Raw genomic sequence first — 25,444 nt, 5'->3', positions numbered from 1 at the left:
AGGCTCTTCTCCTTCAGGCTGGCAAAAGGCTGCCATCTTCCTGCAGAGCTGCTCCTCTCCTTGGGGCTCCTCCTCTGGGAAAGAGCAGCATGTTTCTGCTACTCTGCTTATTTGGAGAAGGAGTACTGGTCTGCTGCACAAAAATCATCTTGCCCCTTAAAGTTTCTGTAACGTATGTGCAGAATAGAGAGGATTCCCTTTTTTTTTTTTTTTTTTTTTAAAAAAGAAAAGGAAAAAAAAGATGTTTTCCTTGGTTTTACATGCAGTAAGATGTGTCCTATGCTTTGTCCACATTCTTTGGGTATCACTTATCATAGCATTTATATTGTGGTTTCAGGGTAAAGCAACACTTAAAATACTGGTTTCCTTGCAAAAATATTTGGTGAATAATAGTATCTTTTCAGGAAACAGGTCAGCGCTAGAAAGGTAATAGTTTTGTTGGTATAGGTAAAAGCAGTGATAATCAGCAAATACAAGTTCATAGTGCTCTAGAGGCAGAATTTGGTTCCAGAGCTTTCAATCTTCACTCATTAAAACTCGATTTCATCCTGACTCCTGGGGCTGAATTTCCTGGTCTGCTCATTCAGCCTTCCTTGAAGGTGAGTGGGAGAGAAGATGATGAGGAAATAACGATTGAAAGAGAAATGAAGGGCTAAGACAACCCACTGCAGAGCTGAGACTGTACAGCAGGCAGTGAAATGTGCAAACTGTATTACAAATGGCTCTTGCGGTCATTAATTTTATTACTATTGGAGAAAGTTCTACATATACAGCTGATTTTCCTGCTGCTTCCAGATGGGGTCATAGCTGGGTCACTCAAAGGCATATGCCTTCTTCCTTTTTTTTCCCCTGCCTTCAGAAAGGGATAATTATTTCTTCCCAGCTGTTTGGATTCTCCAGTTAACTCTCTCAGTGCAGTTTTCCACAGTAGTGTGGTATTACTGCTGCCCAGCTCCTGCTAGATTGCAGAACATTTGCTTTTTCTCCAGTATGCTACATACATTTCTCAGTGTCTAAAATAGGAGTGATTACCGAGCACAATGTTACATTTACTGGATTTGTTCGGTGATTAGGTATGATCACGCTAATACAGCTGCATTACGGGTGTTCTACTGCTAGTAGAGCTGTGCAGCAAAATTAAAAGCATTCATATCATGCTGTTCCATGAATTATATTCATAGCCTGCTGTGCTCTCTATTAGAAAGCAAACAGTAGCTGTGAGGAGGTGTACTGAAGAATTGCTTCCCTGCTAGCTGTCTGTCTCCTCTTATCAATTCGGTGAGCCAGCGGCTGCTCAATAAAAGTGACATTTTGAAGTGTCTTGTCTCAAGAGAGCAATTACGCCACACCTAGCAGAATGTCTTACTCTCCATGCTATCTAGAATTGAGCTCTCTATACTTTGGTAGCTGCAGATTATGCTACCATCTCTCTGTCTTGCCAGCCGCTACAGAAATAGCACCTTCCTGACTAGAACTGTCCCTTTCTCCTCCTTGTATACACTCCATACTTAGTATCTCTTCCCTTTCAGCATTGCCATCCTGGAATTATTATTTTATAATTGCTTGTTTCTCTTCTAGTTGGTCCCACTTTGGGCATTTCCTGAATAACAGCACATAATCATCTCTGGTAGTGTGCATACAGCGCAACCCGGACAGATTAATTCTCATCTCTCAGCCATCTTGTTTATTGCCAGCCTCACTGAAGTGCTGGCACCATTTTCGTTTCTCCTTGGCGTGCTCTTTATAGGCTTCTGAAAGTCTTGAGGGAAGACGCACACCATGATTGTACCTCAGCCAATGGACGCTTCGGGGCTTACTCACTTTTAGCTCCATTTGTCTCTTACTAGTTCTGTAATTCTCCAGAAACTTTCAGTTCATTGCAGTCTCGATCTACTGTCTATATTTACAGCACAAAAGCAAAGACTAAACTTAGGGAGCTCTGACAATGGGCACTGCTTAATACTGGCCCATCTTCTCAGCGAGGGCCCTACCCCACGGAGGGAGAGGCTGTGACGTGCTGCTGCGAGTAACGATAACCCGTTGGTTTCAAAAGAAGCATCTGCACAGCAAGGTTCTGTTTTGCTTGAGTTAGAGCTGGTGCAGTCCTGCCCATAATGAGCACGTAAGTTAAATCATATATTTAGGTTTAATGGAATTACTCCTGATTTACATTGCTCTAATTGCTCCTAATCAGTAAGCACCCTTTTCCTACAGCACAGCAATACAGCCGGAGCGGAAATGGATTAAGTATAAGAGTATCTGCCCTTTATTAGAAGCCACCATTGATTTAATTCATCTGGAGCAAATAGCTAGATGAAATAATTAGCCGCAGTTTAACCATCTTGTATCTGAGAGTGATGTCTGAATCTGATAGACCAGAAATGATCATTTAGTTTGACATCTTTTTAAAAGTCTGTTAAAATTCTAGGAAAAAAAAAAACATTTTCTTTCACATGCTGTTGAGGAGTAAATTACAAAGACATTTATGGATTTTTATATATATACATTTATGCCTGGCACAGAGGTTGTATCACCTTCTGAAATGAAATATTTGTACAGCTGCTGTAATAACCTTGTCTCTCTTGAGTGACAAAAGGAAGCAAAACCATAAGTCAAAGCTTAGCTTAGTGCAAGGTATGAAATAAAATGTGACTCATACACTAAATAGGATAAATTTTTAATACCCTATTTGTTGGTTGTATTTTATGAATGGTGAACATTTAATTCTCTTTACAAGCACTTCTGAATTGTTACATGCAGCATGTCTCTTAGACATCATTTCACAGACTGTCGAGTAGTGCTGACTCTTCCTTTAAAGAGACATCGTTGTGCAGTGCTGTTTGAAATGAGGCCAGGGAGGAGATTTCCATGCCTAACGTATTTTCTCTTTGTGATCATTCCTTAGCAAAGAGAATTCACGCCAGGATAAAGAATATATATCTATATTGCAAAGGACAGTATTTGTATTGGGATAATTCATGAGGCTCAATGCAGAGAAGAAAGGGAATAGGTAGTAAGGATGTTAATCTACAAAGTCATGCCTGCCTTGACACAGTCCAAACCAAGGACACAGCAGCAGACAAAGGTGTCTTTTTCTTTATCTTGGTTTCTGCAAGATCATTACCCATGGCTTTTTGGCAGTGCTGTATTATTCCATTCTATCACCGTTTCTTTAGAAAATCTGGGAGAAGGGGGGTTGTCATGACACTGTCTACCTCTCTGCTTGCTTACCTGTCCTTGCCACCCCCAGCCCTAGTTGAGTCTGTTCACGAATTTCAGGGAAATTTGGGAGTGAAATTACAATTGCAAAGACAGTGTTCCTGTAAGTTTTGAAAGATTGCAATATAAACTCATCCTTTAGAAGCGATCAGAGAATCTAATTCAGATTCATTTGCCCCAGCCTCAAGAGAAGTTTCAGAGCTTACACCTTACTGGGTGTGCAATTCAACTACCTGGAGGCACAGCTGTGTGGAAAATCATGCTTCTCTTTGTAGAGTTGCTTGTTTCTTACTGCAACTGAATTCTCTCTTTAGTTTTAAGGTGAAACTGATCTTTCTGTACATGTTTTATCGGAATTTATCAGTCATGTTAAAGATAAGAAGGGAAGCTGCTTGAATTCATCGCTCCTAAGACCTTCGATTTATAACTATGAAATGATCAGAGGAAAGAACATTTCACCATATTGTAAGTTATGGTAAAAGCTGCCACAGAGAATGGCAAGGTGCAGTTCATATAATAAAATACATTCTGTGGGAAGATAAACTGAAGTGAGTAATAGGTGATCTGCCTTGAATGGGTATGGTGATAAATAAAAGTGACTTTCTTCTTAAAAACACTGATGAGCATTTCATTCCAAATACAGACAGAAAGCACAGGATGGACTGCTCTTACCAAAGTGTCCAAAAAGCTACAGAGAGGCATAGAGGCTGTATATGCACAGCCAATAAAGCAAGATCAGTAAAGTATGTGAAGAGGATTGTACTGAGGGAACTTTCAGAAAATTTGTGATTGATATCCACCGTCAGGGCTATTGGACATCCAGTGTAGGTACAATGACTCAGGATACAGGAGAAAAATTTTCCAAGGTAGGGAAAATAAATTTCCTAAGCATCATTAAATTTGTTTCTAAACACCCAGCAGTAATGTGGCAAGAGCAAATGAAGATGACACAGGCAATGGAAGCAGGGAATTTAAGAATGAAAGTAACTGATCACGTCTCAGGAAGCACTAAGACATGCCAGAGTGAATGAAGCTGGTTTCCCGCAGTTTAGCATCCAGGTTAATTGAAATTTCAGCTGAAGCTTTCTTTATGCTTGGCATATTTATAAAGCCTCTGCTTTGGGTTCACTAGTTTCTACTGAAGAGGGAACTCTGCTGCAGCCTGCTGTGATCTGTCTCCTCTGATCAGCTGCTCATTTTCATAAAACTTGTGGGAACTTAATAGCTTCGACACTGTCAGACTGAGATGAAAATAATCATTTTGTCAAAAGGTATTGAGGGATGGGGAGTGAAAGAGGGAAACATGCACACATATATACCCACACTCAGGCAGCGTGATCATGTGTTTCCTGAGGAAGCCAGGCTAAAAAATAAGGGTCCAAACAAGGGTGAATGATGCTTCTTTCTCTTCTTATCTCTTGACTGTACTTCTGACCAGGCTCACACTGTTAATCTTAAGATTTAGAACACTGTCCTTAATTTAAAGTTGACTTGCGGGGGCAGAGGTGACTGTGATTTGTAAATAGAAGGAAATGAGCCCTGGCCTTTAGCTGGCACAGCACAGATTAACAATCAATAGTCCAGCAGGACAGATAAATCACACAAGCCAAGTCAAATCCTATACAGTTAAAGGCCAGATGGATGGTCCAGATCCAGGACTGTGCCTTGTGTGGAAGGCAGGATGGATGCTCCTCTCTTCTGCAAATTTCTGACATGAGGGTTGATAGTAGGTCCTGATAAATAATGCAGAATCCTCAAAAGAGAGGCAGCTGCCATGCGTACGGGAGAATGGAGAGGCAAAGGCTCCCAGTCAGGCTGCATAGGAGGAGCGTGGCTTTATGACAGGTCCTGCAATGAGGACAGTTCTATGGCTATATGGGGCACATGGTGTTGACTGGAAGACCTAGCCTTTGGGGCATAAGCCGTCCCAGTGCCGTGGCAGGGCAGCTTGGAAATCGGAAATGAAGGAGGGGTTATTCAGATAAGTTGTCATTGCCCTTAGCTCTGATCCTTGTATTGTGGGCTCTTGTCACACGACACAGCTGTGGCCCTGTGTTCTCTTCCACTGCCTGTCCTGTTCAGGGCTCCAGCACCTCTGAGAATCGCTGCCTCCAACCCTTCCCTGCCCTGGCAGGAGGGAAAACACCCGAGGAATCCAGCTGTTGGCTTCACACAGCTAGTACATTTCAAAGTGGGTAGAATTGAGCAAGGATCAGGTTCTTAATAACACAGATTTCTAACTGAGTGGATTTGTAATGTTACCCAGACTAGCAAGTAATTGCAGCAGCCTTACAATATTACCCTTAGTCAGGAAACGTTTGTCCTGCATCCCCATCACGTATTTGAACTCAGAGTGGTGCCAAAAAGAAAAGAGAGGCAGAGTCCTCAAGAACATTGCGTTGAACCTATCTGTCCGCTTACCATCTGAGTGTTGGAAATTTCGTCAGCTTATAAGTTTCACTGTATAAGTATTGCACTTTCCCAAGAGAAAACATTCATAACGTGCCAAAATGCACTTGGCTGTGATTCTATCCATGTATTCAGCTAGAGCAGACAGTCAGCATTTGATGCGGCTCAGGTTTGAATCATGCGGGGAATGAAAGTTTTATAAACCTCAGACTGAGTTGAGATACCACATAGGCAGGCAACACCCAGCTAACATGCGTGGCAGTTACCTGTCGTTAATGAAAGGTTGTCACTAAGTAACTGTACGGTTAGCATCCATGTGCAGTGTATGCACGTACGCACGCACGCTTGCAGTGGGAGTAGGAATACAAAAAGGCAGAGCAGACACACCCCTTCTGTTTCATCTTCGTAAAAGGCTCCTGTGGCTTTTCCCCTTGCTAAGCTTGGAGTACAGAAGTGCGAAAGAATAAAAGCAGCACTCTAGCTTGTGATGCACAGTCCTGGAGCAGCCATGGGCTTTACGGGAATGACATTTATGGCTGACATCAGATCTGAGTATTTGCATTGGATTTCAGTGTCGGCATCGGAGGTGTGGCTTAGCAGGGACACTGTTTCAGTCTTCTGATCCAGCTAACAGGCAGCTCCATCTGAGAAGATACTCACTCCCCTCGGCTCTGCTACCCTGCTTGCATCTGACTCCTCCCTCCTGCAGCTCAGAACAGCGCAGGGTGAATCCAACAGCTTCTCATTTCTACTATGTTTCTCCCTGAGCTACTAGAGCTTGAACATAGCTGATGTTCTGCCTTCGTTTCAACTGAACTCGTGAGTAAGGCACATCGCCTGATATCTGTCAAAAGTGAATGGCATGTTATTACCTGAAGAGCCTAAATTAACCATCTTCCAGTACTGAAAGGATTAGGAAGAATTGCATTTTTTTTTCAGCACCTTTGATACTTCGTTGTTGCCTGATTTTTCGAGAGCATGAGTTCTGGTTATCAAGGGTGCTTTCACCTGAATATTTCTTCATGAGATGCCACAAAAGAGAGTCTAGGAAAACAAAGAAACTTGTGATGTGGAGCTAACAGTTCTGGTTTCAGCTAGTGAAAACTTGCAGAGTCAGTGAGAAGGCAAAGAAAAAAAATTGCCAAGGACAATGTCGGTAACGCCTAGTAATTTGTCACTCAATGGGACAAGCTTCTTCGCTGAAAATCATAGCATTATGGATAAGCCTAGCGAGCAGAGAACTTTGAATGTCTTTCTGTTTTGCTTAACTTTTATCATTGCATTCACAGCACTTCTGGGCAGCATTTATTCACTAGTTTCCCTGCTGAAAATGCAGAACAAAACCACAGTTTCAATGATTGTGACCTCTTTGTCAATAGACGATTTGATCAGCACTGTGCCAGTGATTATTTTCATGCTCACCCAGTGGTCAAGTGATGTCCTCCCCCAGCCTCTGTGCACCACCTCAGCGCTTGTATATTTATTCCAGGGCATTTCTAGCAACCTGAAAGGGTCTCTTATAGTTTCTTACAACTTCTACACCATCAACAAAACTGAGACAATGAGCTGCAGCACTTCCAAGCGACAAGTGAGCGTGGTATGGGCCATTCTTACCATTTGGATCGTCAGTTTGCTGATCTGCATTTTGCCTCTCTGTGGTTGGGGCAAGTACATCCCCACCTCCTGGGGTTGCTTCACTGACTGTGCCAGTTCCTACATCTTGTTTTTATTTATTGTCTACTCGCTGTGCTTTTGCCTCCTCACAGTGCTCTCTGTCCCTCTAACTTACCAGCTGTTGTGCTCAGATGAGCAACAGCTATTACACATTGATTACCAGGAAATCTCTCGAGGCTACATCACCCCTGGGACACCTGCAGGCTGCAGTACTGCCACCCTATCTCTGTCACCGGTGGACCCTGTGGATAAAACCCTGAAGCACTTCCAAAATGCGTGTCCAAGCTCGGAGGCAGTTTTTAGGAAAGATGTGGCTGAGAGTGGTGCACTCGAGCCCGGTTGCGTGAACAGCATACAGAGCAGGAGCTTCACGGTGGGCTTCGCCCAGAAACGATTCTCACTGATTCTTGCATTGACAAAAGTCGTTCTCTGGCTTCCAATGATGGTAAATCCTCAGATTGCTTTACTTTCTAATGTTTACTTACATTTAAATGGCATGTGAGTTGGTGTGCCGTGAATTGAAACAGATGAACAGTAGCCATTGCAATTGTTCCTTATAGTATAGTTTGTGTCGGCAAAAGTCCTTTTAAGCAGGTCTGTGCCACCACGTGAATTTAACTGGCTTTCAGCAGGTTTGGCAGAGCCTGATTCATCAGTATGTTACTCCATCATCACATCATTTTTATCACCCGAATACAGGGATGAATAAGGTCCACCCTTTTGTATTGCCAGCTGTCTGACAAGCGTTTGTTCAGCATTATGGGGTCTGTGAATCGTACTAAGCTAGCTCTTCTGCCCCTCCCCACAGCTGTGAGTCATGTCCTTTGCCAGACTCGTTAAAAAATAGGAGTATGTTGGAAAAATGAGGTTTGCTTGCATCTTTGTAATCTCTGTAGCACTGGTGGAGGGGGGTGGGGGGACGGAGGGCAGGCTATCCATGTGCATGCACCAGTGTATTCGGGAACAGGTACATTCATGTATAACTAGAAAGGAGTCTGTTGAGAACGTGGAACGTGGGTCTGGGGCAGTGTTATCCCTGTCCCCGGGACGTGTATAGGCTCAGCACCTGAGCTGCTCTCAATGGAAAGAGAGCATTGCAGAGCATCTGCAGCGCAGCCCTGCGTGGTGCTAAGTTCTCTCTCCTGTCCCCCATCAGGAGTTGGGGTTCCTCAGTACCATGCAGGAGAGACTGAGCTAGCAGTCTCTTCTAAGTTGCTTGGATTGCGAGTTGCTTGTTTTAATAGTGCTCAGGCATCTGTATTTAGCTTAAGCAAGGGTTTTTCTGAGAAATGCAGCATGAGGAGGAGAGCCTCTGTCAGTGTGTTGTCTCCACTCTCTGTTAGAAACAAAATTGTTAGGCTCAGCAAACATTAATGACAACCTGTGTCTTTTACTTGTGTCATATTCATAGTGAGATGTTCTGTTTATTCCTGGAAGTATCTCATGTGCCTGAAGCGATTTACATTTCAAAATGCTCTGTCTTTCAGATACAAATGGTTGTCCAGCACATCACTGGTTTTCAAAGCCTTTCGTTTGAGACACTTAGCTTCCTGCTGACTTTGCTGGCTGCCACAGTCACCCCAGTATTTGTCCTGTCGGAACACTGGATCCACCTGCCCTGTGGATGCATCATCAATTGCAGGAGGAATTCGTATGCAGTGTCTTCAGAAGAACTCAAAAGTAAGTATGGAAGGATGACACACAGCTGGAACGTATCTCGTAGTAAAAAGCGTAGGGATTTAGTGTCAGTAACAGTACTTTGTGCTCCTTGAAATAATTTACCTGAATTATACAGACATTATTCAGAACAGTAAATGAGACTCACAACATTCATGCAAGACAGCTGGATGGAAATAGTGGATACTGAGGCACAGAAGCTTGGCTGATTTTCCCAGGTCACTGTCGGATCTCTTAGCACAGTCCGACAGACTCTAAATCCTAGTTTCGCTCTCCTCTCCTACCCTGGGAAAAATGTATCTGCCAAAATCTGACTTTTAGTAATCAAATACATGGACCATGCTAAACATGTTTAATGTCATGGGGGAAAAAACCCATGCTAATAGTGAGCAAATTCTAAGAAGGAGAGGAGCTATTGTTTGTACACCTGCGCTGTAGGTACTAACCAGAAATCACAGCGACACCAATAAGCGCACAGCAAAGGATGTGATTTATGGGAGGGGCCTGTATCGCAGGGCATTCATGCCGCTTGTTGAAAGCAGAGAAACTCCTGCACAGCTTTTGCCTAAAAATATTCCCCTGCATGCCTATAAAGTTTACCTAGGTGTAACAGAGGATGCCAGACCTTCACTGGTAACCTTCTTGGAATCTTCTGAAGCCCTGTTTTTCTCTGGGCCTCCATGGAAAGCCAGCTGGAGGAATCCCTGCACACCCTGACTGCCACAGCCTGTCTCCCACAGTTACACGACTTTTGTTCTTTTAATAAAGAACTTGATCATGTGGTAGTAGACAGAGAAACAGAAGACAAAGAAATACAGCTATCAGTCCACAAACTTATCTCTACTGAAAAACACATTTAGGCTTCTGCAAACATGAATGACACTGTCATACATGTGGCTAAAAGACTGCATAATGCTTTCCTGTAAATTTCCTGGCCACAGGCATTTATGAAATACCTCAGTCTCCAACATTCCTGTATCTGCACAGAGGGATTGCATTTTGAATTACAAATGAAAATACGTTTCCAGTATTCTTCTGAGAGAAGTATTTGTTATTAAAATGCTTTATTGAACCTTATTATACCTACTGATGTAAGTTCAGTATCGTTAGTAGTGATTAATTTACATTAGTTACACACAAATGTATGCATATATGTTCATACATGTTTGCTTTCTGGGACAACTGAAAATGTACGAACTTAAAAATCAGCTGTTCAACAGTGGGTAATTATGGAAAGTTTGAAAGACAGAAATCTGCCACAGGATATTAAATACATCTGTATCTGTTAGATCTCTCTTAACATATAACAAATATGTTCTGGTAAAAATATCAGTAAGGAAGCCTACAAGGAGGGAAGATAGAGCAATAGCTGATTTTTTGATTTATGATCATAATTATTATCAAGAATAATTTTAACAGAAAAATAATTTCCGTTTCCTATTTATAATGCTGCAATTATATTCATACATAAAAATGACAGATTTATGCATTAATCTTTCAGAAGTGAGAGTTGCAGTGCTAGAGTTTGATACAGGTGTCCCTTGAGGCCTGGTCAAGGGGAATTGAAAGTGCTGGCAAGTTTTATTTAGAAAGTTAGAATTAGAATAGAATAGAATAGAATAGAATAGTTCAGTTGGAAGGAACCTACAAGGATCATCTAGTCCAACTGCAAAAGTTAAGAGCTAAATACTTCTGAGGATCTGGATGGTGTTTCCCATTCTCTGGAGTGGAAGTCCTCTGACGTCTGTGGATGAATTCCTGACATTCACTGCATATTTAGGGAGGTAGTGAGCTCCTGAACCTTAGAGAAAAGCCATTCTCATTCATGGCTTCCACTTGCTTTGGACACGTTCTCCAAGTGCAGAATGGCTTGTGCTGCGGCTGATGCCGTTTTAACTGCTTTCCTGGAGAGGATGACTGCAGCTCCTCAAGAAGGCAGTTTATTTCAGATGTGTTTAATAATGCTATTTAGAGAGATAAATGTACAACAGATGGAAAACTAGCAATTATAAAATTATTTTAAATAAATCTGTGACTTTTAGATATTTGTACTAAAGACTATTCTCAAGTTTAATGCAGTGATGGCTAAGGGCAGCATTTCACCTGTAGTTATAGATGATCTAGTAAGCACGCAAACTGTTGAGTAGAAATAGAGGTTGTATAAGTGTATCCTCATACCTTTTATTTTATAATTTAGCATGAAAGGTTTGGTGGGAAGGTGATTTCATTAGTTAAATAAAAGGCACTTCTTTAGTTACTACATAGTGTAAGGTGAAAAGGGGAAGGATGAAGAATCTCAGGTGATTTGTGTTAGAAAGAGGGAGAATGAAAGGGTGTAAAAAATGATTGAGAATTTTTACTTAATTTTTCAATTACTGAGTAGGATTAGTTGGAGCACTGAATTTAGAATGGAGACTATACAAAAAATTAATTGTGTAAATACTTCAAATATTTATTTTTTATTGTAGAATTCTGTTTTTCTTGCTTGACTATTCATATTGAAGGTCAGTTACAGATTCTCAGAAATGTTTTATCATTTGGTACAATTTTTTGCCTTTAGGAATATAGCTGAAACAGGCTGTGAAAAAAACAGTATTACAAAATTTAAATATTTTCTTCTTGTATATATCCCATAAAGCATCATATATCGTGTGTTTTTGAAAATGGCAGATTATCTGCCAGATTACCACTTTCTGGGAATCCACTAATTTTGGAATGTGTAATTTCTGAATTCATTAAGAAGGCAGTATAGTAACATAATATCTGAGAAGTCGTTCTTCTCAACAGTGCCTTCTTTTTATGGATAGAAAATTGACTGTTTCTGGCAGTAGTTAAATAATTTATTCCACGTTCTAGAATGTAATTTTCATTGTGTATGTAATCTCGTTTTTCTTCTTGGTTTTGACTCTTCTGAACACGGCATTTCTTCCCTTTCTATTTAGCCAAACGCAGGGGTTTCGAATTCAGCCTGTCGTTCCAGCAAGGTTATGGAATCTACAAAATATCCCATGAAAGCCACCACCACCGGCATGGCGATGGTAAATCCACGTCCTACCACAACCTGGTGAGCTACGACTGCGGTAATTCGACAGAACCGGGGCGAGGCAGCGGCGATGCCCCCCGCGCCGGGACGGCGGGGTTCAGCACCACGGCCCCGGCGGACAGCTCCCGGGACGCGCCGGCGGCACCCGGGGCTGGGCGAGAGGCTGGCGAGGAGAGGAGCACCGACCGCCTCCTTCCTGACAAGCTGGGAGCCTTTAAAAGAGAAGAGGCCAGAAGTTTGGATAAGTCGACTTTTTCTGAAGGACCAGAAAGGAGGCTGTCTCATGAGGAAAGCCATAAACCTGAACTCACAGACTGGGAGTGGTGCAGGAGTAAATCAGAGAGGACCCCTCGGCAGGTAAGATACGAATTTGCTCTTATTTTTTTCTGATCATAACAATTACCTTAAAAAAAAAAAGAATAAGTTTTACTTACATTGAAATTACTTGGTAACTACACTACTTGTTGGTAGTGTAGTTACTTTTAGTAAAAATCATACTTAGCCTTGTGTATTTTAGTAACCACACACCTATTTGCAGATTCTGATCCTGCAATAATTTCTCACTCGTCTTCTTAATCATGGGTCTTTAATTATTATTATTACTTGTGTGCACCTGCATGATCTGTATATGGTAAGAATGCAGTATGAATTATGTTAGTTCATCTTAATGCATAGGGCTTTTCTCTCCAAAAGACTCCAAAAGATTACATTTTCAAGAGTGTTTCCAAGCATCTGGTGACATTATTGTCATGCTTATATTTTGGGTAGGGGAAAAAGGAGAACTGCAAAACCAAATGTGAATGGTAAGTCCAGAGATAAATGCAGATTTCAATCTGGGCACAAAGATTCCTTTTAGATTCAAACAAAAAGATTCCAAATAGTATGTTGTTCATCCCTTTCCTTTAGATTGTGGACAGTTATTGGGAAGAAGAAATTCTGAGAAATTTACTAGTTTTCAGGAGCTCTGAGAGAAAAGTGAAGGTGGAGTCTTAATACATTAGCACTTGAAATTGGAAGACTTGTTAAAGGTGTCTGTAACCTCAGCTTGTGTCGTTCTTTGCACGGAGGTTCTGATTCTGCACTCTCACATTTGCTGTGCACTGTATTGAATCCAACAGAGCTTTTCACAGCTTGGGAGAAGAGGAATATAAAAAACCATAGCCTTTAAGGACATACTGTCTAAAATTAGTAGAGAGAGCTCCAGTCTTGCTATGTGACTCTTCCACCTACATGTGTGTCCTGTTGAATGTACCACCATTGCCACAAAAGTTGGGGTTTGTTTTCAGTTATCAGATTGCAGGGTTATGGTCGGTTCTCAGTGCAGAGCCTTCATTTGCCTGTTCCTTGCCATCCTGATAGTGGCATATCAAGAACAGCAGGATCACTGATCTCCTCAGCTTGAAGGCGTTTTGGTTCTGCCATGACAAACCTTGTTGTTAGTGCCCATACTGGGAGGGTCTGCACTGACTTCTGGCTAGAGTTGGGTTCAACACTAAAGAAGAGCTGTGAGAGAGAATTGCCCAAAACTGCCATTTGTAGAATGGCAGACTGAAATTGGATCTAGCAAAAGGACAGTGTGGGCTTAAAGGAGAACTGCCAAGCTCTACTTTTCTTTTCTATAATCAGAGTTTGTTTAAGGAGCAAAATGTCACAACAACTACTGCAAGTAGAATGCTCTTAATGAAAGAAGGGAAAGATCGTTAGCCATTCCTTGTCAACTGTCTGTTAAGCAGGCAATGAAGATTTTCTGTCTCCTAAAAATTCATTATTATGAACCAAAGGCCAAACACTGGCAGGAGGCACCAGGCGAGCCTGCAGTGTGATATCGGTAGTGGAAACTGAAATGAGCAACAGCTGTTTATCCCTGTGGAATTTACATGCTGCTTTCGTCACATACTGGACTCTAAAAAGTGTCTCACAGTGGCCTAAGGAGTGAAAAGAGGTAACACCGTATTGTGCAGTTATGTGCTCCTTCTGTGTGCACCTTTCCCATGCTATGGCATTTATGCCCTGGTGCACAATTTTGGTCTACATAAATAGCGTATATAATGGTCTTTTGGCAGCATAGCTATATACCCATTTTCAAGATGAACCGGGGCAGTTCTGTGTACATGTAAGTACAGTTTTCACTTTTTTTTTATGTGACACAGTCACAGGTTCATCTTGCTGCTGTAAATTGACTCTGAGACAACTTAAAATGTCAATTCTGCCTGCTCACCTTTGGAAGTTTCACTTGGTGGAATCCAAAAGGAGCCAGTATCAGCTTATCATGGAACAGGAAACACATGCAAAAGGACTAAACCAAAGAACATTGAAGTATTTTAAAAAATATTTTATTACTATTTGAGTAATAAATAGTAATACTATTTGAAGTTGTTTTCATTTTATTTGATTAAATTTCAGGATCTTTTGTAGTACGTGGCAAAATTACCACTTTTCTTCTGCTACATTTGCACAGTGAGAAGTTCATATTGGCCATAGGAAAAGTATATCTTCGGTTTTTCTCTTGGATTGTGACATTGAGAGAAGACAAGTGTGTGTATCTCTCTTCTGAGGAATGAACAAAAACTTAATTGAAAACTTATGTGCTCAGGAGGATGATTTTATATGTGGGGAAAGCTGTTTCCCGTGTCATGTGGAAGCAGTTATTCTCCCACTGTCCTTCAGTGGTCACAGAAACTAAAGTACCAGTTGCCTGTCAAAGGGGTTTACGTGTCTCTATTGAAATAAGCAGAAGTCTGTAAATCTGAGAAACACGTTTCCAGGTGATGTAGTTGCATGGTTATGCCCTATTCAAGGACAGTGGAAGATGGTCAGTAGTTTTCCTGGAAGGCTTACTGTTTCCCAAGCTATCCCACCAATGTTTGGAAAGGGAAACTTGCATTAAGGAAGTTGAATTTTAAGGTCCGAATGGGAGGAAAGGACTTGACCTTGCCCGGGTTATGGGAACCCTGTCTTCCAGAGCACGTGCTGACTGGGCTAGGTGAGACTGTCATGCTTTTGCAGCATTTCCTGCAGAACCATGGCTTCTGTTAATCTTTCCAGCGTGTCACTTCAATAAACTCCACAGTTGGTACAATCTCTCCTTGTTTATTTGAATTCTGATACCTGCTGATGCCTAGAACCCCAGTCCTTCTTCCCACTTCAACCCTGAGGTGATGCAGGAGGCAGGAATTTGGGGCACGATGAAGTCAGAAGCTAAAGCCAGTCTGCCTGGCTGAGTGTTAACTAGACTATGAGGGTTTGAGTGTGCACCGTGGAATTCAGTAGACATTTGGCATTATTATTGGTGGCAGTGGGGTAAAAGCCTATGTGAGGTCCACAAGACAGGAGCTGCAGAAGGCTTTAGGTTGGAAAGCACCTCTGGAAGTCACCTAATCCAGCCTCCTGCTCCAAGCAGGGCTGACTTCAAAGCTAGATCAACTTGCTCTGGACCTTTGGCACATACATAGGTAAGATGCATAAGATGTATTTTATATCTAAATAAGGGAATCCGCTGTCCCTCGGATAAACACCATTTTATAAATTGAGTCAAAGTAGGAATTTGTTTGATATTTCAGATTTGATTGATCATCCCCTTCATGAAAGAGCAAATGTTCACTCTATTGCAGTGTGCAGTGATGAACTACTGTGTTTGTGGGCAAAAGTAAATGATGACTCAGCCTGGTTTTAATCTACTAGTTCTTGCTAACCCCTTGTGTGCCACGTATAGTTTGGTTAATAAAGTCAGTATATCACCAGGTTCATCATTAACTGTGGCTCTCCTTGCAGTAGTTTCCAGATGGTGTTTACAAAGAAATTTTTAAAAATTCGTTTTCCCATCTCTTGTGGCTGCCATTTCAAATTGCTAGGCCTATGACTTCCATTACAGCAGGTACAAGCATCTCTTACTGAAGCAGCTGGCAATGACTTCATGTGGATGGCTTTATTTGCCCTGGGGCTTTAAAAGTCACTTCTGGACATACTTCTTCACTACTTGCATTACAAGGAATCCCAATTCATCCTTTTCTGACATTTTCCAAGTTATAATCCAGTGTGCAGTTGCCAGGCATTAAGGCTCCTATGGTCTAAAAGTTCAAGGCTTCTAAGTTACAGATCTCGGTGTTTCTGACATTCAGCATGAGCTTCCAGAGCTTCACAGCACTGACATTTGCTTTGCTGCTGAAAAAGGGCAGAATATGAAACTCCAGCAAGCATTGCAAAGATAACTTTAATGCATTTCTCAGATGTATGTTGGATGAAAGATCAATTTGGGCCAAACATTAAATAAGTCAAAACCCACCCCTTTTATTTATCCTGTCTGGAAGTCCCTAAGTATCTAAGAAAAGTCACTTTCCCCTCATCACTCTCCATTTCTCACCTTTGTTAAAAAAGGAGTCTTTCCCTAGCATTTATTTGCCATGTACTTTGCTTAATTTGTCAATTAAGCTATCCAGCTGGGGAGAAGATAGCAAACCTTACAAAGAAATGGATGATTATCCTAATAGGATAAAAGTTGCCCATCTTCAGTACTTTCAGACTATAAATGCTTGATCACAGAAATAAATATGGATGTTCTTATTAGAGTAATTCCAGCTTTCTTTTCAATAAGCAGAACTTGTAATAACTTAGAGTCAGAAGAAGAATAGCAATTACACATGGATTTTCAGCTTAGCTGTTAAGTGATGTGGTGAATGTGTCCTTACATGCTGAATGTCCCCATAGCAAAGGGCATAGATGCTCGGCATGAGAACTTGAGAAAAACATAATCTCAGTCCTTCTGAACATACTTGTTGAAAAACGGACAGTGAGTTGTCTTATAGAAAATTAGAATGCATTTTTCTTACATTAAAATTCTTTATAATTTCTGTTGTACTACCTGGTTTGAAAGCTGTTGAAATTCAGAGCTCCCATGATAGCCCTGAGAGCAGCTGGGTCGGGGTGCTCCATTTCCCTGATGCTGTTACTGGGGTTCCCCCTCCTGTCGTTGTGCCTCTGTGCTCTTTTATGTTCAAGGAGAGAATCTTTTACTCACACAACCAAACAATTTGCAGTTCTGCAGCAAAATAGAGAGCACTGTAGTAATCAAATCTATAAAATACCATGCCGATTGAAGTTACAGTTGGGAGAACTACAGTCAACTTCAGCCAGGTATTGCAGAAATCATTGTGAGAGTTGCTGCTGCTAAATGAATAATATGATGTGCATTGCTGTAGCATGTAGCAATCAGCACTGATTTTGCTATGCACATGAAGCATGAAGTAACTGCCTCAGTCTTCACCTGGTGCTGGCCACAGCATTTTCTGTACTGCGCAGGTCAGCAGAAATGAGCTGGGTGTCACCAGCTTTCTAAGGGCCTGTTGTCATGCCTTTTTATTAATCCTTCTCGTAGTCACTTTGCAGATTGAACAGGAGAGGAGAGAGAAAAGGGAGATGAGATGTAGTGTGCAAATAAAAGCAGGCTTGAACAAACATCATTTCATGAAAGAATAATTGCCCAAAGTTTCTCTGAGAAAGCTCAGGAGGAAAAGAAGCGACATACTGGAGAACAGTCCAGTCTGAGTGTGCTGTGGTCCAGAAACAAACGCAGCACACATCCTGCTCAGGGTACCTGTGGCAGCAGTTTTATCCTTTACAAGGTCACCTACTACTTCAGCCCTTCAAATGGCACAAGTTACCTGGGGGACAGCCTGGCTTGAGGAAGCTGTTGGCACAAGTGGCAGTGACAAGAATCAGAGCGGGCTGTGCAGAATGGTCTGATCACCATTTCAATAGAGGGATGGGTATGGGGGAAAGGAAAGGCAAGGAGGGCTTCTCCCACAAAAGAGAGTGCATCCATGCTCCTGTTTTGTTTGAGGCACCTGTGTGAAACACACAGACGTGTCACTCTGTGTTATTTAAACAAGCCATGAAATCATTAAAAGGTAAACTGTTAGCTTGAAATAAATTCTGCTTTCTCTGTAGACCCTGTTATTTAGTGTTGCTTATGTAAGGAGACGTAATTAGGATGTATACTTCTGCCGCAGATCACCTTACGGCCATGTCGAATTCCAGACTTCATAGCAGTGAGTGAGATTTTTACTGGCACTGATTTATAAAATTGACATTGTTTAAAGAAATTTGTGTGTGTATGTGTGCATGTTGATTTATCTTAAGTTGGTTAATTAGTTACGCTATTTTTGTAGGTATCTAATGATCTGGAGGTAGAAGCACATTAATCTGATAACATTAAAATGATGATGCTACTCAGGAGATGCAGTGCAGCTGCATTCCATGTGGTGCGCTTGGTGGGCACATTGCTTCTGAGAGGGTAGCAGGGATTGCACCAGCTCTCCGTTGCCTTGCAAGTCATCTTACCAGAGAACTGGTGATGAGATCTTTCAGCTGTTAGTTTTGTGCTTCTGTTTACTCAGAACTGGGGTGAAAACAGAGAAAAGCAGGATGGGAAAGAGAAAGTTTAGTCACGTGCGTGATTGTAGTTTAGAGTGAAAGGGCTTTATGTCTGCTCTGACAAAAATCACTCTCCAAAGCTACTGAAATAGTGCTGGTCAAATGCAAGACAATTCAAGAAAGATCTGTGTTCTTTTTTAGCCTTCTTTTTTGAGGGGTGTCTAATTTACTGCATACCATTATTTTTTTTTTTTTTTAGCATTCACTAATTTATTCCAGTTCCTCACCCAGTCTTGTGCTGTTAGTCAGTTCTAGTAACTTTGCAGCAGCTGCTCTTCAAGCTTGTAACAGACCACAAAAAAAAGTTACTGCAAGAGCAGGGTATGAAGCGTTCTGTTTTTCATTTCAGAAACATCCCTCCATACAGACTGTGTTTTCGCTTCTACTTACCTACAAAACTTCTGATTATTTTGCAATACATCTGTTACAAGCTCTGCCTGTACTGGCAGTACTTTAAAGTTCTCTGCAGTTTTCTGCAGGCTGCCATCAAAAAGAATTGACCTAATGTCATGGAAATCAGTTGGTCCCTTGCTTGATCATAGACACTGCTGCTCTCACTGAGCGTTGGTCCTAATTCTGGTCTTAAAAAAATTGGGTTACCCAAGGAGTTGAGTACAGGCAGCTCCTGCACCCCTGCGGCTTTATGCTGCTGACAATCTACTGGTTTCTTCTGAAATCCAGATGCATGTAATACAAACACTGTGAGGTACTAAAACTGGAAATCCAGGCTTGTGGAACTGCGGTGTCTCTGATCTGTTCCCTCTGCCAGGGAGGAAAACGATGTGTGAAGCAGCAGGCACTCTGCAGTGTCCAGTTCTCTTCTCTGCTCCTCAGTCTGCTGGCTCCCATGCTGGGAGGGCCCAGGGGAAGGAACCCCAGGCTGAACTGGAGGTGGGAGTCTGCTTGCTCGGCCAAAATCCTCTTGAGAATATGGAGGGAAAGTGGAATTTAGCTCTGTCCTGCACATCATCTGGATAAACTCTATTGAGCTTCCCACAAGTCACGTCAGCACAAAATGCACATACAGCCCAGTGGTACTACGAGCTGCTGCTGGCTGCCATCTGCAGTCACAGCACAGGTCCAGAAAAACTAAAGTTTGATACGGCTCTGAATAACAGCAGATCCTTTGCCTGCCAGTTGCCTGGTTAGAGACAGTTTTGTCTTCACTTTCTGGAAGGAGCCCAACAGCAATGCCACAAAAAGCCTGTAGAGATGCAATGTTTGCTTGTTCCTTTTTTTGTCGTATGGGCTGGCAGTCCACTGGGTGGAGTAGGAAGAAATGTCTGATCAGATGAGGCTGAGCCTGAGGCAGACTTTGGGAGTTTCCTTGCCAGGACTTCAGTGCTGGAGCTGAAGGGCAGCCAGAGCTGGGATGGGGCTGGTAAAGCCTTTCTGTGCTATAGGAGAGAGGACACATACAGGAGGAGGTGCTAGGAAGGAAAGGGAAGATACAGCTGCCCTCTTAGGCTACTGCAGTAAATTCATTCTTGGAACTCCTTTTATGAATGCTTTTATCCCTACAATATCACAGTCCTAAAGAAATGCAACAATTTCCTTGGCTTGTGTTTGGCCTTTCTTCTAGTTTTCTTTTCATAGCCAGAGCCTGACACATTGCTCCACTGTAGAAGTACTGCAAGTGGCAGTACCTTCATTTCAGCAGAACAAAACTTGATGGCAGCTGAAGGGGGACATCACAACGTGGCTCCCTGTGACCGAGAAGCAAGTGGAAGGAGCAATATGGCATAATAAGTGTAAAGCACATGAATGAGGACATACATTTCTTTAATACTGGTTTACATATTATAAGACTTCGGACTGACGTACCTTCCTTCATGTCAGTATATGAAGAGGCGAAAAATGTCACCTCTTCCACCCCCCCAGCTCCTTCCTGCCATGTCATGTCCACTTTTTTCTTTCTTTCTTTAGCACTTTCCAGTAAATTTCAGCCCTTTCACCTAAAAGCTGTGGTTTTGCCTCTGTTTCAGTCTCGGGAAAAGGACCGCAAAAATAAAGCTTCCATAAATCTTGTCTTGCTGGCACATGGCAGTGGCTGTGCTGATGAAATGAAGGCAGAGGTGGGAATACTGGGTGCAGTGCTGTGTACTAAATGGCAGTGCTTACAGGCAAAAATACCCTCTTGGGCTGCATCCTGAGGGTAGGGACATAGCAGTGTTTTCCCCATTAACACTAATGGAAATCAAGAGGCTGAACCACACGCCATGCCCTGGAAATGTGCCCCCTTATGTTTCTGTCCTACAAAGCCATCTTGTACATTTCCTCCCAGTTCTGCTTCTATAGCAGGAGGTGTTCAGAGGTGTTAAATGGTTATAGTCATCATGCTGATGGTCATATGTGCTATTCTCTCAGTAACAAAGAAATGTTAAATTTCCTGGTTTGCTACTCCCAAACTTAGAGTGTATGTTGGGCAGATTGGCCCAGTGTGCACACCACTTCTTAGTAGTAAAAAAACCCTGTAAGGCAAAGGACTTGCTAAAATCTGACTGAACGTTGTGTGATGATTTCCATCTTGCTTGAAGGTGGTTTGCACTGCTCGGTAAGGGTAAGGATCCAGTGAAAGGCTTTGTATCTCTGATGCAAAATTAACAGAGTAAGGAACTAGGACTGCTGGTCTCCTCTCAGTGTTAGGTCAGGTACAGTTGGAAATAGTGTCTGGTGTTCTGGTATGATCAAACTGCTCAGCTGCACTGTGATTAAGAACTAAAATGTGAAAACCTGTGTACTTGGCTAAAACCTGGTCAGCCACCTTGACAAAAGGTGATTAGTTCCAGCTGAATGGAAATTGGCCAGCATTGAGGACTCTGCAGCTTGAAATTTAAACCCTGCCAATAACACCTGCAACTGCATCCTTGTGAATAGGACTTTGTCTTTGGTGATTTTAAAGTTATCTGATTCGCATAGTGAGATAAAGGCATAAGGATTTCGTATTCAAACACGCAATCCTGCAGTTACTGTAGAGGTGGTCCTCACTGCCAGCCTCTTCACACACTGTACGAGGGGTGAGAGTTGCAGGCTGACCAGCTGACTGCATGTCAGCAAGCAGAGGTGTGATACTGGCAGTGTGTTAAAAAGTACAGCTCTCCCCAGGGAAACTCGGGTAGTAAACTGGGGTTGGCTTTGGAAGTTGGAAGGTCAGAAGCAGATGTGAGTGTGTTGCCTTTAGCAACTCAAAATTTATCAAAATGGGAAAAAAAATCCAACCACGTTTTACTAAAGTTTGTAAATGGTAAGGTTAGTCAACAGTTGGTCTGATCCGAAGCACCCCAAGTCCAAACATCCCAGTTTTTAGTCAGGTAGATATTCCATTATATTTAGTGGGGCTTTGTCACAGTCTGCATAAAGCTTTCATTTGAAAAACTGCTGGTATTTGATATGTCTGATGCCAGCAGCCACACCAGTACTACAGGGGTAGGTAACGCTTAGCAGGACTGAATATTTTTCAGTGCTGTCTGCTGAGAGGAGGGGTAGCGTGTGCTAGCTGGCCTGTGCTGCTCACTTGGCCTGAAGTGATTCAGGGAAAAAAGGGATAAGTCGTCTCTCCCTACATTGCTTTTTTTTCACCCTCTGAGCAACAAATGATACTTGCAGAAGGCTGCCCATTTTAATTTGTATTGTGAAAGCAGTGTTTTTTATTCTATTATTTTCAGACCTTAAATAAGCAGTGAGAAAGGTATCAATTACTTTGATTTAGCTTTTTGAAGAGGAGGATGCCAGACAATATATGTGATGCCTTTGATTTTCTGCTGAAGCTCTGTGCTACTTGGAAGATGGCACTACCTTGGAGTGATAGTAATGATGCCGTAGCTGGTTGTCTCCTCATCATCTGTTCTGTGAGTAAAGAGTTACTCCATCAAAGTGATTTCTCTGGAATAAAAGTGGCATGAAAGGAGAATGAGGCAGCGGGTTTTATTTAATACCAATACAGGCTAGCTATAATTGAGAGGGAGAGCAAAAATGGTACTTGTCATTTCTAACTCTTGCTCAGCTGCATTTTTGAAAGATACCTTTAACATCTCATAAAATACCAGTGTATCTCCCTTTCCTAAAGAGATTGAGTGTAAATATGTCAGGTAATTTTTTGCCTATACTTAAGTGCCTTCAGGCAACAGAAATCTCCCAGGCTTGCAATGTGTTACAGGCTTTCTGATTATTTTTTTTCTTTGACTTGATACCTCATCCATGGGTTGCCTCAAGCAAACTCGTTCAAGAGACTCTCTATATAGAACCTATTTATGTGCCCTGCAAAGAGAAAGAGGGGGAGGCTGTGTAAATTATTTCACTTAGGAGTCAGCACTGTATCTCTGTACATCTGCAGTTTGAAGTTTTTTTAGCAGTGATAAATACCCAGGATCTTTCTCACGCCAGGAAAGTTGTAAACATTCCAGTAAACACCAGGCACAGCGTAGAAGCTGAGTTACAAATGGACTTGAAGATTGTATTTGCTTTCCACTGGCCTATACAGCTATACTCAGGCTAATCTGCTGTGATGTTCTCGTCTGGTCTCTTCCTGCAGGTGGTGTTCCCTTGGTTGGAAAATCAATGTAGCATTTCACCATCATCTTCTAACTTTGCTCCAAGTGGAACAAAGCGGTGCGGTTCTTGCGATGCTTACTGACTCTCTGCTTGCAGTTAAACTTCCGTTGGCACTCTGTTGAATTGCACAAACAGGAGAAATACTGAGAGTAGAAACATTTGCCCAGGAGGGCAAGGCTGAATATAGGCAAGCTCCTATAGCGCTTCCCTCTTGCTGGCACCTCAGTGTGAAGCAGCTAGCTTCCTATGGCTGCTGTTTATTGTCTGGTTCAGATAAATAAGCAACAGCTTTCAGATCTGTTGCTTAAACAGTTTTCTATGGATGCTAGATACAAGTATACGTGCACACATGGAACTAGAGAAAAGAAATAAAAAACTGGGCTGTGGAGAAGTAATGAGGACAAATAAGTCTCGTGGAGCTGACCAATGACACTATGTCAGAGGCTCCTAGAGGAATCAATCCTGCAAAAAGCTGCCACTGATTGATATCAATGTTCTTTCTCTGAGAGAACAGACAATGCTGCAAACAAAATCAATATCACACTGACCAAGGGATCCTTGTACATTGGCCCTAATGCCACTTAATGGAATAGGAGTTACAAAAGCAGTGCAATTTAGACACCTTTCAATAAAGCCATTACAATGTAGGCTGGTATGTTCTCCATTTTTTAAAGGCTTGTGCTGTTCTTCAACATATTTTTCTTCATTATATTTTCCTAGTAAGCAAAAACACCATTTCAGTTTAACTTTACAATACCTGCAGCTCAGCAGAAAGCCTGTTAGTATGCTTGCAAATGAACTCAGAACTTTTTTCCAGGACTGGCAGTACACAGGTCGAATAAACTTCACCAAGTCTGGTGAAAAGGGTAAGGCCCAGTTTTGCAGCTATTACAAAAAAGAGAATGCATGTCAGCGCATCATCTCCTGTGCAAAGAGTGACCACTTTCCGCTAGCGACGTGAAGGAGAGAGCTGGCCCAGGCACCCCAAGCTCTGATTTCTGTACCCACCACAAGCTGCCCAATAGACCTCTTCTCCCTTCTGCAATACCAACCTTCTGCAGCAATTAGCCCTGTCAGTCAAGACCATAGGAAGTCATTTTCAAACATTCATGGCTGGAAAGCTTTGGCAGATATATGTATCTATGCAAAAGCCATGTTCTTTAGAGTGTGATATGTAGGTTGCAGAGTTGCACCTTTCTAACACAGGAAATGTCAGTTCTGAGTACACTAACACTGCTTTAGTGGTCCAGTTGACAAAACCCTTATTGCTTGAGACTGATTGATACTGTGTGATGGGGATGCAGGGATGGAGCACTCTTTACAGCTAGGAGCAAGGTGGTTGCCTCAGTGCAGTGCTAGCCTCATTGTTCTGCTTTTAAAACCTCAGGTAGCTTCTCCGCCTGCCTCTCTGTATGAACATAGGTGTACACATAGACCATGACCTTAGCCTTCAATTGCATGGTCAGTTGTTGCCCACATTCACTGTACCACATGAGGAAACCACACAGGACAGAAATACAAGAGCCAGAATTAATTCACCCAGGTAGCCACAGTGCTGGCATTTTTATACTTTCAGGTGCATGACTTCACAATTTAAATGTTCCTCTAGTGTAGATTGTGAATGATATCTCTGTTTCTCGTGCACACCCCAAATATTTGTCTTCATGCAAATAATTAAAATGAACACTGAAATTTTCATTCTACACACTCCTTTTTACCTGAAAGTGTAAATGAATTATTAGAAATTGTCATAAATATCTCACACTGTGTTGTGAGAACAAATGCACAGAATTACATAAGGACCAAGTCTGTACTTGTTCTAAAAATCTTATTAAAAATAACAAACATGCAAATCAAAACAGGCACTCCAGTTTTCCCAGTTATTTTTGAAAGATCAGTGTAGGATGTGAGACAGGTGTCTGGAAGGCAAGAACTTTGGTGAAAGCCAGACATTTCAGCAAATCCCATCAGGCAAGCCTGTTTCCATATTGAAGAGAGTTGTTTCTTGTAAAATCAGCTATTCTGTCTGTGAGGAAGACTATTTAAATGTAATAGATTTGAAACAGCAAATCTTTACATGAAAATATAGATTGTTCGTAATAATTTTAGCACAAGTAGGTGCACAGCATCTAGATTTCTGTAGGACATCAGCAATTACAGACCACAGAGAAACTGAAGCTCATGGCAGATGACTCCCGTGAAGCCCAGCAGTAAGGAGAGCCATGGAGTCATCTGAATGGCCTTAAAGCCAGGCGCCTTCTGAGCTTCTGTCCATGCTGCACCCATGGTGCAGGAAGTCACTAAAGGTGCCATATGCATTATTTGTGGAATATTAAAGGGCTTTCTGTTGAGCTCATTCACTTCAGCCGCAGACAAGTGAGTACAGAAGTTCTGGTGTGTAGATGCAAGTATTCTTACTTTGGATGCCTCTGTTGCACTTTC

General features: G+C 42.0%; 1 protein-coding gene across 1 annotated transcript in view; it reads left to right on the top strand.

Moving 5' to 3' along the window:
* Nucleotides 1-6,778: 6,778 nt before the first annotated feature.
* GPR149 (G protein-coupled receptor 149) overlaps nucleotides 6,779-25,444 on the top strand; it is a 28,186-nt gene continuing 9,520 nt past the window's right edge. The window contains exons 1-3 of the mRNA XM_075509100.1: nucleotides 6,779-7,747; nucleotides 8,790-8,982; nucleotides 11,922-12,379. Coding sequence (XP_075365215.1) covers nucleotides 6,779-7,747; nucleotides 8,790-8,982; nucleotides 11,922-12,379 — 1,620 coding nt within the window. The remainder of the gene's footprint in view (nucleotides 7,748-8,789; nucleotides 8,983-11,921; nucleotides 12,380-25,444) is intronic.

This window comes from Mycteria americana, chromosome 7 (assembly GCF_035582795.1).
Source record: "Mycteria americana isolate JAX WOST 10 ecotype Jacksonville Zoo and Gardens chromosome 7, USCA_MyAme_1.0, whole genome shotgun sequence".
Classification (NCBI taxonomy): Eukaryota; Metazoa; Chordata; class Aves; order Ciconiiformes; family Ciconiidae; genus Mycteria; species Mycteria americana.
This window is presented reverse-complemented; position numbering and strand designations above follow the sequence as displayed.